Source organism: Rhinolophus ferrumequinum, chromosome 7, assembly GCF_004115265.2.
Source record: "Rhinolophus ferrumequinum isolate MPI-CBG mRhiFer1 chromosome 7, mRhiFer1_v1.p, whole genome shotgun sequence".
Taxonomy (NCBI): domain Eukaryota; kingdom Metazoa; phylum Chordata; class Mammalia; order Chiroptera; family Rhinolophidae; genus Rhinolophus; species Rhinolophus ferrumequinum.
In genome coordinates this window covers 27,249,888-27,264,330 of record NC_046290.1, presented here as the reverse complement: position 1 = coordinate 27,264,330, position 14,443 = coordinate 27,249,888, and the positions used below count along the sequence as shown (strand labels likewise).

At 41.5% G+C, this 14,443-nt stretch overlaps 1 protein-coding gene and 1 pseudogene across 1 annotated transcript in view; one reads left to right on the top strand and one right to left on the bottom strand.

Annotated features, from left to right (window-relative positions):
- Nucleotides 1-4,004: 4,004 nt before the first annotated feature.
- LOC117025412 (uncharacterized) lies at nucleotides 4,005-4,105 on the top strand (annotated as a pseudogene).
- An 8,855-nt stretch (nucleotides 4,106-12,960) lies between these two features.
- The window catches only part of C7 (complement C7), a 43,796-nt gene continuing 42,313 nt past the window's right edge, over nucleotides 12,961-14,443 (bottom strand). Inside the window, exon 18 of the mRNA XM_033110859.1 lies at nucleotides 12,961-14,235. Coding sequence (XP_032966750.1) covers nucleotides 14,054-14,235 — 182 coding nt within the window. The 3' untranslated portion in view covers nucleotides 12,961-14,053. The remainder of the gene's footprint in view (nucleotides 14,236-14,443) is intronic.

Sequence of the window (14,443 nt, the reverse complement as noted above, 5' to 3'; positions counted from 1 at the left end):
GAGAACACTTCCAGACTCATTTTACAAAGCCAGCATTCCACTGATACCAAAACCAGCCAAGGACACCACAAGAAAAACTGTACACCAATATCCTTGATGAAAAAAGATCCAAAAATCCTCAACAAAATATTAGCAAATTCAACAGTACATTAAAAGGATCATACACCATGATCAAGTGGGATCAAGTGTCATAATTTAGTGCATAGAGCCCTTGATCACCTTTCTCTTATACAAGATATCATACTGACCCATTGCATTAATAACATTACGCTGATTGAACCAAGTGAGCAAGAAATAGCAACTACTCCAGACTTATTGGTAAGACATTTGCATGTCAGAGGGTAAGAAATAAATCTGAATCAATTCAGGGGCCTCTTCCTCACTGAAATTTCTAGGGGTCCAGTGATGTGGTGGCATGTTGAGATATCCCTTTTAAGGGGAAGGATAAGTTGTTGCATCTGTCTCCCCACCCCCAATCAAGAAAGGGACAATGTCTAATTGGCCTTTGTGGATTTTAGAGGCAACATGTTTCTCAATTGGGTATACTATTCCAGCCCATTTACTGACCCGAAAGCTGCTAGTTTTGAGCGGGGACCAGAATAAGATAAAGTTCTGCAAAAGATCAGGGCTGCTATCCAAGCCACTGTGCCACCTGGGCCATATGATCTAGCAGACCCAATGGTGCCTGAAGTGCTGGTGGCAGATAAGAATGCTCTTGGCAGGTCCCTGTAGAAGTCTATACCCTCAGGATCAAACCTGAGTAGTCCCTTTTTCAGGTGGGGGTACACCTAGACCCGTTTAAATACACACACACACACACACACACAACGCATGCACGCGCACACACACTATAGGTTCATGGAGCACTAGAGCACCAAAAATTTATTTCAATCCATTTTATAAGATCAGTTTGAGAAATTCATCAATGTTATATAGCTGAATGTTTTTTAAAAGAGTTACAGAGATTAACTATTGTGTTTTTATTTCAGTAACCAAATCTTATCCTGAATGTTGTCTTATTTTGAACAGGACCAAGTGTAGCAAAAGATTTAGACCCTGTTAAGGTCTTATGTAAATAAGAAGTATTATTACCATCTGCAACATATCAGGATAGTGGTTAAGAGTATCTACTGAACTAAAGGGGGTGGATTTGAATCCTGATTTTTGCATTTGCTATCTGCATAAAGTTGGGTAAATTTCTTAGCTTCTCTAGGCCTCCCTTTCCTCATTAGTAAAAAGAGGTAAATTATAGTACTTACTCATAGTGTTTTTGAGCTGATTAAATTAGTTAGCACGTGTAAAGTGCTCACAGCAGTGACTGACATCCAGTAAACACCTAGAAGTTTTAGGTTTAAATATTAATGTGCCTCTTTTCCAGCATTCAGGTCTTCCAATTCCACAACCCAAGACTGAGTTGCAATGTTCCTTCTCAGAAGAGATGGTGCATCCTAGCCTGAGTTGCTATAAATTAAGAGAAATTATAAATTAAGAGAAAAATGACTTCCAGAATATGCAGAGAGAATATATCAGGCTCTATAACTTTATTTTTATCTATTTGCATGACTTGCCAACAATGTCAAAAGGCAAGCTTATGAGGCAAGATTTCTCACAAACCCACTGAATGCAGGAACCAGTTTGACCAATAAATCACAGCAATTCATGATATCTGCTTTGGGCTGAACAGACCCCTCAAAATTCATATGTTGAGGCCCTAATCCCCAATGTGATGGTATTTGGAGATGGAACCTTTCTTTGGGACGTAGTTAGGTTTAGGTGAGGTCAAAAGTCACATGGGAAGAACCACCATGATGGGATTAGTGTCCTCATAAGAAGAGGAAGAGGCCAGAGCACCCGCTCTTTCCACCATCTAAGGACACAGAAAAAAGGCAGCCATCTGCAAACAAGGAAGAGGGCCCACACCAGACAGCCAATCTGCCAGGATCTTGATCTTAAACTTCCTAGGCTTCAGAACTGTGAAAAGTAAATGTTTTTCTGTTTGTTTTCTAGAGATTATTACCTATTTCAGAATCATCTTTTTAGTTTCTGCGCACCCCTTCCCCCCCAAAAAAAAAAAAATGCCTAAGCAAACAAAAACAAACAAAATTTAAAAAGCAAATTCCAATTCTGTTGGTATTTGCAGGGCAAGGTTACACTGAATCTATACATTAACATAAGTGGAGAGTTCTTATTTTTGATGTTAAAACTTCATATTAAAGACTTCTATTGGTGCCTCACAGTGTATTCACGTATTTTTCTCCTAGATCTTCAATGTTTCTTGGTCTAATTCTATGTATCTTCTCTTCTGTTGCTATTATAAATGGATTTTTTCCATTATATCTTCTAACTGGTTATTATATATATTATAACCAGTTATAAAAATAGCTAATTTTATAACTGCCAGCTCTTTCCTATTGTTTGTAACATTTTTCAGTCGATTGAGTTTTTCAAGTAAATAATCACATCATACAGACAGGACTATGATGGCGGATTAGGTAAACTCTATGCCTGCTGCCTGCTAGGATCATATCAAAATTACAACTAAATAATAGAACAATCAATCTCAAGAATCATCTGAAGATTAGCTGAACAGAACCCCTGTAACTAAGGATAGAAAGAAGAAGCCACATTAAGACTGGTAGGAGGGGCAGAGATGCAAAACGGGCTGATCCCAAACCCACAGATCATGGTTGAACATCGGGAGGAACACCTTGATGGCTGAGGTTTCCCCTAACGAAAAAGGGATCCCAGTCTGACACTAGGCTGCCCAGCCCAGGGGTCCTGTGCCAGGAAGAGGAGTCCCCACAACATGGCAGTGAAAAACAGCAAGGACTCCGTCTGTCCAGACTGGTGAGGTGGAAGGTGGCTAGAAACCCAGATGTCCTCTTAAAGGGCCTGCACATAGTCTCACTTGGAAACACCTACCTGGGCTCCGGTGGAGGGGCAGCAACTTGAGAGGTGCTGGAAACATGGGGAAAGACTGAGTTGTGTGTGTGGTTTTGGAGGGAGAGCTAAAGGGACAGCCACCATTGTCCCTGAGTATAGCCTGCCTGATATGTGGCCTACAGGAGAGCACCATCTTTTCTATGCTGAACCCTCCTCCAAAGGGCCAAATCTGAGATTGCATTGGTCTCGTAAAATACGCACATAAGCACCACCTTGGTGACACCCTGGGTCCCCACCCCACCCAGCTAATGCTGCATCACCTGGGACACTCTCGGCGACTGGGCAGCTGGCCCTGCCCACAAGCTGTGCAAGCCTTGTGCAGCAGTTGGATGGCCCATGGCAGCCTACAGAACTTTCAGTGGTTGGCAGTCAACCACAACTCCAACTGCAGCCCCTCTTGGGTGCCTCTCAGGTAGCTGTAGACCCAAGATGAGCAGTGGCTGGCTACGGTGTTCTCAGGGCATTTTATGAAGTTGTCACAGGCCTGGCACTGGCGCAAGAACTGAATCTGTATTAGTGTTGTAAAAACCACCAACTATGCCTCGTGACTCCCTGGGACCCTGCCCAGCTAGTTGCTGCATCACCAGGAACACTGTCAATACCAGGTAAACCAGCCCGCCCATGAACCTAAGGAGGCCCTTTCAACGCCTGAGACTTTACGGGCAGCCAGCAAGTGGCAGCTGGGCCTTTTGCTAAAATGCCCTAAGCCCAATAACAATGGCAACTGGCCTCAGTTAACAGTGAGGCCACCCACACACACTCCTAGTCCAGCATAAGCAGCAACCGGCCACAAATAGTTTGGTGTCTCATACCAGGTAGCCCTGGCCCAGTCACAGGCAAGGCTGAAATTGGCCCACATGGGAGCCCCTCCCAAGAGACACCAGAATAAACATATCCAGAGGCCAGCTTTGGACAACACCAGAGCACTATCCAGTTAGACCCACAAGTAGCAAACCGAAAGGGTGGTCTCAACAGGCCCAAGAGCCAGAATGAGGAAATAAAGAAACATGACCCAAATAAAAGAACAGGAGAAACCTCCAGAAATAGAACAAAATGAAATGGTGCTAACTTCAGCAGCACTTATACTAAAATTGGAATGATACAGAGAAGATTAGCATGGCCCCTATGAAAGGACACAAATTCATAAGTAGTCCATATTTTTAGAACAATCAACCTGGAGAACCACCTAAAATCTAGCCAAACAGAAGTCCTACTTCTGTATAAAAATATAAAGAAGCCACGTTGAGACGGGTAGGATGGCCAGAGATGCAGAACAGGCTCCACACCTGATATGGTTGAGAATCAGGAGGGATGTCTCAGCTGCTTTAGTTCCCCCTAGAGGAGCAAGGGTTCCCAGCCCCCACCACCAGACTCCCCAAACCCAAGTACTGTTGCCAAGAAGAGAAGCCCCCACATCTGGCTGAGAAAAACAGTGGGTATTCCGACTGTTAAGGTGGGCCAGAAAGCTGCGGGAAACCCAGATGTTCTTTTAAACAGCACACGCACAGACTCCCTCGCTCGCAGGCACTCACCTTGGGCTCCAGCGGAGGGATGGTGATTCGAGGGTCCTCGGAGACATACGGCGGGGAGCTGACTGAGGTATGTGAGTGACTTTGAGGGAAGGGCTGCAGGACAGTTGGAATTTGCAGCCGGCAGACAGGCGCCATCTTTCCTGTGTTGAGCCCGCCCTTCTGGACGAATCTGAATCTACTTGACTTAATGAGCTCTGCTGCTCTTCGCTGCTGATTCACTGAGAGCTCATCCCACCCAACTCGCACACCGCCAGAGGCCTTTCTCCCTGAGCAGCCTGCCCCACCCGCATTGTACTCTTTCTTGGAAAACTACTGGAGTCTGGCAGGCCCCAGGCAGGTGTCAACTGGCCTCAATGTTCTCTGAGACTTTTGCTGAGTTGCTCCAGGTTCAGCACTAGCACCAAACCAGAATTTACATTAACCTGATGGCCACAGTTCTTCCCACTCTAGTAACTCCCTGAGACCCTGTGTCACCCAAATCATGTACCACACGAGGCATTATCAGTGGCTGAACCTTAAGGGAGCTGGCGGGTGGCAGGAGACCTCAGGACGTGCTGGCTTTTTGCTACCCCAGACCCAGCACTGGTGGCAGCCATCCTCGATTCACAGCATGGCATCTCCCATGCACCTCCAGGTCTAGCACAGGCAGCAAATAACTTTGGATCGTTTTGTAGCTCCTACCAAGTAGCACTGGACCTGCACCAGAGCCCCTCCCAAGAGGCCCCAGAACCAACATACTTGGAGGTTGGCTTCAGACACAGCAGACATGGCTCAATTAGCTCCATAAGCGGCACACACAAAGAGCAGTCTCAACAGGCACCAGAGCCCACTGGGGTGAATCCCACTCAGTGGGGTAAGCCTCCCACAGAGTAGCCCATAATCTGTGGATGTGACCAAACCCCACAGCCATCAGCAGCAGTATGGATGGAACTGGAAGGTGCTGAGTGGAGTATATCAAACAGAGAAATATAGGTGCAATGTGATTTCACTTACATGTGGAATATAAGAACAAAATTAACAAAACAGAAACAAACTTAGAGATACAGAAAACATTTTGATGTGATCAGATGGGAAGGGGATTGGGGGTGTGGGTGAAAAAAAGGCAAAAGAATTAAGAAGTACAAAGTAGTTATGGGGATGTAGGATATAGCATAAGGAATATAGTCAATAATATTGTAATAACTATGTATCAGATGGGTACTAGATTTGTTGGGGTGATAGATGAGAGGGTGTTGGGGATCAGGGTGAAAAAGGTGAAGGGATTAAAAAAGTACAAATTCGTAGTTACAAAATAGTCCTGGGGATATAAAGTAAAGCATAGGGAATATAGTCAATGATATGAGAGTAACTATGCATAGTGCTACATGGGTACTAGACTACAGGGGAATCAGTTCTTAAATTATATAAATGTCTAACCACTATGCTGTATACCTGAAATTAATATCAATAATACTAAATGTTAACTGTAGTTAATAAATTTTAAAAGGGGGGGAAGGTAAAGGGGAAAAAGAGATCCAAATTTCCAGGTATAAAACAAACAAGTCATGGGAATGTAATGGAAAATGTATGGAAAATATTGTCAATAATATTGTGATAGGATAGTACTATGTCAGATGGTTGCTGGGTTTATCATAGAGATCACTTCTTTAGGTATATAAATGTTGAATAATTATGGTGTACCCCTGCAACTAATATAATATTGTATGTTAGCTATATTTTTAATAAAAATCTTAAATAAAAAAAAGAACTAAATAAAATGGAGGCAACCAACCTACTAGCGACAGAGTTTAAAACACTTGATATAAGAATGCATAAGGAACTTAGTGGGAACTTCAGCAAAGATATAGTAAGTATAAAGAAGAACACGGAAACCATTAAAAAGAACCAGTCAGAAAGAAAGAATACAGTAACTGAAATGAGGAATACACTAGGAGGAACCAACAGCAGATTAGATGACGCAGAGGATCAAATCAGCAATTTACAAAGCAATGTAGCAGGAAAAACCCAATCAGAACAACAACAACAAAAAAGGATAAAGAACAAAGAAGATAGTTTAAGGGACCTGTGGACAACATCAAGCATAACAACATTCACATCATAGGAGTTCCAGAAGGAGAAGAGAGGGAGCAAGGGATCAAGAACGTATTTGAAACACAAACATTTGGAGGCTAAATAACATGCTACTATATAATGAATGAGTCAACAATGAGATCAAGGAAGAAGTCAAAAATACCTTGAGAAAAAAGAAAATGAGAACACAATGACCCAAAATCTATGGGACACAACAATAGCAATCCTAAGAGTGAAATTCATAGCAATGCACGCCGACATCAGGAAATAAGAAAAATCTCAAAAAACAGTCTACCTTTACACCTAAGGGAACTGGAAAAAGAACAGCAAACAAAGCCCAAAGTGAGTACAAGGAAGGAAATAATAGAGATCAGATGAGAAATAAATGAAATAGAAGCTAAGAAAAAAAAGCACAAAAGATCAATGAAACCAAGAGTTGGTTTTTTGAAAAGATAAACAAAATTGACAAACATTAAACTGGACTCATCAAAAAAAAGAAAGAGAGAGAGAGAGAGAGAGAGAGAGAGAGGGAGAGAGAGAGAGAGAACCCAAATAAAATCAGAAATGAAAGGGGAGAAGTGACAACCAATATCACAGAAATACAAAACATTTTAAGAAAATATTACAAGCAATTATACACCAACAAATTGGACAATCTGGAAAAAATGGATAAATTCATAGAAGCATACAATCTTCCAAGGTTGAATCAAGAAGAAACAGAAAATCTGAACTGACTGATTACTGCTAACAAAATCAAATCACTAATCAACAAGCTCCCAACAAGCAAACGTCCTGGACCAGATGGCTTCACAGGTGAATTTTACCAAACATTCAAAAAAGAATTAACACCCATCCTTCTCAAACTATTCCAAAAAATTCAAGAGGAGGGGAGGCTCCCAAGCTAATTTTATGAGACCACAATTACCCTGATTCCAAACCAGACCCTGCCCATCAATAGATGATTGAATAAAGAAATGGTGGTACATATATACGATGGAATATTACTCTACCATAAAAAAAGAATGAAATCTTACCATTTGGAACAACATGGATGGACCTAGAGGATATTAGGCTAAGTGAAACAAGTCAGACTGAGAAAGACAAATACCACATGATTTCACTTATATATGAAATCTAAAGAACAGGATAGACAAACAAAACGGAAATAGACTCATAGATACAGAGAACAAACTAATGGTTGCTAGAAGGGAAAGGGGTTGAGGGGATGGGTGAGAAAGATGAAGGGATTAGGAAGTACAAATTGGTAGTTACAAAATAGTCACGGGGATGTGAAAACAGTATGGAGAATATAGTCAATAATGTAAAAACTACGTATGGTGTCAGATGGGTACTAGACTTAGCAGGGGGATCACTTCATAAATTATATAAATGCCTAACCACTGTGCTGCCCACATGAAACTAATATTAAATAATATTGAATGTCCATTATAATTTTAAAAAGTATAGTCATGGAATGTAAAGTACGGCATAGGGAATATAGTCAATGGTATAGTAACAGCTATGTACAATGTCAGAGGGGTAGTAGACATGTTGGGGTTATCACTTTGTGAGGGGTGTAAATGTCTAATCATTATGTTGTTCTGTACACCTGAAACTAATGACTTTTTAAAAATTACATCCACTGAAAATGATAATTTTACCTTCTCCTTTCTAATTCTCACAAAATAAATGTTTGCCGTTCAAACCACCCAGTCTATAGTATTTTGTTATAGCAGCCAGAACTAAGACAGTCTTGTTCTTTCTCCCACTAAAATGGTAAAGAATGTTCATCACAGGATCATAATTCCCCGTCTGCATCCAAAGGAATTGTCAGCTGCAGCCACCTCTACTGTTAGAAATAGGAGCAGCAGTGTCTTAGGGCCACATCCCAAGATCAACTCTCCCAGAACTTCAGCTTGTTTGTCCATACTGTTTAGATCTCAGGAATTGCTAAGTGTCTTCTAAATCCTCTGTCTCATTCTCTACCCTGCTTCTCAACAACCAGCTTCCTCACTTCAATCAATCCTCCACAGAAAATGTGAGAGGAAATCCCCTAACTATATTCAAAAGAAAGATGGCCAAAAATTAAGAGGGACATACTGCCATGGCACAAAAGACAAAGCATACCTATTTAAGTCCAAGTTAGTACTTTGGAATACCAGCCCTGTAAATGTAGCGAGAGACCCCACCCCCAACCCCGGCCATGCGCACACACACACACACACACACACACACACACACACACACCCCTCATTAACTCTGCCCCTGTCTGGCAGGACAGCTCAAACATGACATCCTCAGGTCCACAGGACAGGAAAGGGGGCAGTGCTATAGAGAAACAAGGTAAGCACTTCCCTGGGAGATACAAGAGCCATTTTTTCAGATTAGGTCTTCTGCTAACTAGCTACGTGACTGTGGAAAACAGACATTCTGTTGATTATATACAAGCAGTATGCTGAGCAACAGGGGGCACAGAGCTATATAAGAGAAGTCATGACCCTCCCTAGTCTAGAGAAGGTTTTGGGGCCATATCATCTAAAAGGTGCCTTTGTCTCACATTTAGTGAATCTGTGCCCCATGTCCATGGTAAACAGTCAATCATGACATTTTTCAGAGACTCAGGGTACTTTGGAAGCCTCCCTATCATCATACCAAAGTACTTAATTCTATAGGACCACAATCATCCAATTACTGAGCTTGTCCACAGTTTTCTATCATGCCTGACATGATGAGTTCCTCTCGATGTTCAATATCTGTGCAGAGAGGAATTTCTGAAGTTAGAGTGTAATTGGGGCCTTTTATTAAATACTGTCATAATGCACTCTTGGGTTGCCTGTGGTCTAACATTACACCAATCTGGAGCCTTTTGTGTTAATCACTTTCTCTTGAGGATGTCAGGTAAAATCTTCCTTTGATGCTAAACTTTCATTTCACTGTTACAACAAATTCCTTTGACCTCTCTGTGTTCCCAGCTCATCTGGCTAGATGGTGACAACATAATAGACCCTCATTCGGTATCACATATGCTTTACTCTTCCAGCCAAAGCTTCTCTGCCTTGAACCTCATTGATCTGTTATGTACCTAGTGCACCTCCCCTGGAATTGAGTACAAATCTCCTCTCCTAGGGAATGCATAGAAATAAGTGATAGCGAAGCAGTTCTTTATGTCTGTCCTTTCACAGGAAATTGACCTCAGCCTAGGAATCAAAACGAACATTTGATTGTTTTTCTTCTTCTGCCCACCTTCAGCCCATGTTTTGTGAAACAACGACAGTCTTTCCATCTGGTCTTGTTAACCCTTGGCTGCAAAAGCAAATTTTTCCTATGTGATTTAAGTTTTGAGTGTAAATCTGGAGTTTTGCCTAACAGGAATAAATAAAAAGACAAAAGTAGGTGCTTTGGTTGTCACAGCAGGGACTCCTATCATGCCACCAGCTTTCTTGTCTCTCATGTGTGAACTGACTGAAAAACCATGGTAATCGAAAGGCATGCATACACCTCTGGTTTCTCAGGTATTAACGGAAATTGCCTCCTAATGTGGTTGCTTTCAGGCTCAGTGTTCTGAAAGAGAAATAGGTCATTCTGTTTCTGGAATAAGTATTGAATACATTTTACCCAGTTCATCGAGGAAGAAAATTCTTGGGCCAGTCAGCAGTAGAACTGGGGCTGCTCAAGTCTGCTAATCCAACACTAAGAATGGTTCTCTTTCACTCTCTTTCTCTCTCTCTCCCTCCCTCCTTCCTCTCCCCCTTCTTCTTTTCATTTTTATTCTTTTCTCTTGCCTCTCCTCCTCCTCTCTCTCCTACCGCAGAGAAAGAGTCGTAGATACACTTGAACACACAGTTCATCTTGTACCCAAAGTATGTAGCATCTTAGTTTATTTTCAAGTTTATGATGATCACCTCCAAGAGCTATTATGTTTGTCTTACAAGTAATCCAAATGCTTATGGTGGGTTAGGGTGTTTGTGAGTTTGAAAATGTAAGAAACTCTGGTAGTTAAAGAAAAAAATATGTAAAACAAATGATAAACTGTAGGGTTCAAAAATTTTGATTAATACACAAACTTATCTTAACCAAAAAGAAAAGTGATTAATGATTGATGTTCAGGAATATAATAAGCTATTTCAGGGAATGCTGGGTAGACCAGCTGCCCAGCACCTGCAGCTCTGAGTGCCATACAATTCCCATACAAAGCTGAGATTAGCCATGACCTGCCCAGCAGAGAAGGGAGCCCTCAGTTAAATTAGTTGCTTGGTAACTCAGAGTTCCAGGGGTCATTTGTCAGATACTACTGCTTGCCCTCCTCAACCCCACCATACCCCACATGAATACCAAGAACCTTCCATTGTTTCAAGGGGATTACAAGTGCCCTGGACTAGTGGGGGAGTGGAGCTTACATGCAGAGCCATTGGATGGGGTCACTAAATCTCAGGATATTGATAAGCAGCACTTCCGTTGGTCAATTATGAGGAAATGCGTGGAGCATCAAAGCCCTCTCCAATGCAATTAGGGTATCTTCCAAAGCAACTTTTCAGCCCAGATGACTTGCAGTGTCCACCAAAATTGTGAGTGATGGTCTGTAGGATGTGGCTTGGCTCCCATGTCGCCCTCTGAAGCTAACGATGGTTAATGAAGCAGCCAACCCCTCCTCTCCTTCTGTGCCCCTGTAGATCCAGATGGCTTTAATCTCAGTATTTTCTGCCTTCTCCTCCAAGGTTCCTTCCATCCTTGCCTAAGTGACCCTCACCTAATATGAGGCAGAGGGAAGGGCAAGCAAGGAAATTCTCACACTCCCTCTATTCTCTTTGCAATCAATTTTCATGGTATAAACAGTCCTTCTAACTTTCTTCAAAACCCTCTCTTTAGCTATTCAAGAACTTACTTAATAAATTTCAAACCTTTTTGAAGATTTTGTGTTAAAAGTTACTTTCTCCTGTGCAACAATCCTAAGTCTCTTACAGACAATTGTGAATGTCTCTGTCAAACTAGAAGAAAGGTCAAATATAAGAATGATCAGAAAAGAAAACAAGGCACAAAATTTAGTATTTCAAGACAACATCTCTCTACAACCTCATTCACTGCTCCTCTCCTTCTCCACCAACTACTCGTCAGTCTCTTACTTAGTCTTCACTGTGTGAAACTTCTTTCTCAATCCTCAGTTGTCAAATCTGCTGGTTGATCTTCTCTAGACTTTTTTCCCCTATAGCATTTGATAATGCTGACTATATCCTCTGCATTAGTTAGGAAAGGAGGGTGGTGGTACATAAGGAGTTGACATCTAACTCCATAATAGCTTAAGATAAAGGGAGAAACTTTTGGAAAGATACTGATTTATCTCCTCCCAAATAAATTACCTGTTCAACTGTTTGGGAATCTGTATCTGGGCCTGGCATTTTCAAATTTATCCCCCACCCACGATAGAAATTAACTCCATAATAACCTCTAACAAATGCAATTGGCCTCAATTAAAGCTTTCTGAATATTATTGTTTTCAATCAACTTAAACCTACCTCCTTGTAACTTCCACATATATCTGAATCTTCACTCAAGGGACAATTTGGTATGTAAAGCTGGATGTGGATCAGACCTAGGTTTCAGGTAAGAACACATTGGTACAGCCATTGTGGAAAACAGTATGGAAGTTCCTCAAAAAAATATAAACAACACTACTATATGAAATAGCAATGCCGCTTCTGGGTATTTAGGATCTTGAAGAGATATCTGCATGGTCATCACAGCATTATTCACAATAGCCAAGATAAGGAAACAACCTAAGTGTCCACAGATAAATGGATAAAGGAAATGTGGTACAGACATACTATGGCATGCTATGCATCTTTAAAGAAAGGAGGAAATCCTGCCATTTGTGACAGTACGGATAGACTTGGAAGACATTATGCTAAGTAAACTAAAGAAACATTGCATGATCTTGCTTCTAGGTGGAATCTGAAATAGTCAAATTCATAGAAGCACAGGTTAGAATGGTGGTTGCCAGGGCCTCAGGAGAGGGTTAACTGGGGAGATGATGGTCAAAGAGTGTCAAGTTTCAGTTATATAAAATGAATAAGTTCCAGAGATCCACTATGCAGCATAGCTCTAGCTATGTGCCAGCTGTAGTACCTATAGCTAACAATACTGTGATGCATACTCAAAAATCTCCAAGAAGAAAGATCTTTCTTCTTAGGGAGTAGGAGGAAACTTTGGGAAGTGATGGATATGTTTACGGCCTGGATGGGAATATACTTATCCCCAAACTCATCAAGTTGTGTTATACATTACATATATACAGCTTCTTATATGTCAATCATACCTCAATAAAGTAGTTTAAAAAATAAAAATATATTTAAAAAGAACACATTAGCCAGTCTTTAAAATTAAACATAATACCGATCAAAAAATTCCAAAGGATAGTATCTTTAATGAGTATTTTAATCATGGTAATTTTAAGTTTTGTTAAAGTGTATTTATAGTATCAGAAAAATACAGAGATATTATTTGTATATAAAAGCATATTTTAAATTCCATTAAGCCCACTCATTTCATCTCCCACAGCTGTTTTGTGGTGTGGTTTGTTTTTTTTCATTTTGATGAGGAATGAATAAGGAATACATAGAACACCAATGCTTCAATTCAATCTACTTTCATAGCCCTCTGAAAAATATAGGCATGTATCCACAGTAAGAGAAAACTGTTCTGGCAGATACGAATCACTCAATAGCTTAGGCATGAACTGATGCTTCCTACAAAAGGAAAGGGGATAGGAGGCAAAGTGCAGGTCTTGTGTTGGACAAGTACTAAAAGAAGCCCCATAGAGAAGACTGCACTGTATTCATTCTCAGACAAGAAGGCAGACAGTACCCACGACTAAAGCATGATGAATTCAACTCTAACAATTCGGTGGTTTAATCTCCCGACAAGATTAGGGATCCCGACATGAGGTACTTGAGTCAATGGGATGCAGCGTGAGCTTATTATTTGGGATAGAATAATGGTATCTGTCTTTATCCATTCAAGGTCCCCTTTGTATTCAGTGTCACTAAGGGAAGCCAGCCTCTCTAATCTGTTTGCCTAATCATCTTGAAGAGTGTGTTCTTGCCCCTGGGCAGAGTCCATCATACTTCAAAGAATCATAGGGTTGAATGGAGTATTCGAGTTTCTCAAGTCTGATCCTCTAATTTTCCGATTAAAAAGTCAAGGTCCAGAGAAGTTAGTAATTTTTCCAAGAACATACAGTTAGCTCACACAGAGGTTCATGAATATTCTTCATCCTGACTGACATTTTGAAAAAAGAAGAAGAAAAAAGAGTATCTGGATTCAGGTTTGGGAGAACAAAGGGTCGTGTATATGCAGGTGGCTGGGAGTTGAGGGGAGAAGTGGACACCAGAGGGGAAAGAGAGGAATATGCCTCCATGCTGGAGAAGTGGTCTAAAGTGTTCAGTTAGGTGAGTGTTTTCACTCAGACACAGCGGGCTGCTGGATTCTGTGCAAGCCAACGGTCACCCAGGAGCCTACTGGGTTCCCTCCTCGCAGGGCCTCAAGCTGGTGATGGAGACGCTCTGCCCTCGGCATCTCAGGGTGCCAGCCTCACACTCCGTCATCGTCTGCACCTTGCCATTCACTTCCACACAGATGCTAATCCCTTCTTCCTCGCACTCCGATGCTTCTCTGCAGACACATTTGCTGCCCTGGGCTGGAAAAATAAGCAAGAGAGGCTTAATGGCACATCATGGAGATGGGAATGTCAAAGAACATTACCTCCAAAGTCACAATATGGTGATTTGAGTGCTATACAAGCTCCTGCCTTCAGTGATGGAATCAACTACCCCCTGGGAAAGCCTGTAGGACCAGGAAAGCAGGTATTTTGCTCCACTCAAAATAAGAGGATTTCCAGGCTGGTG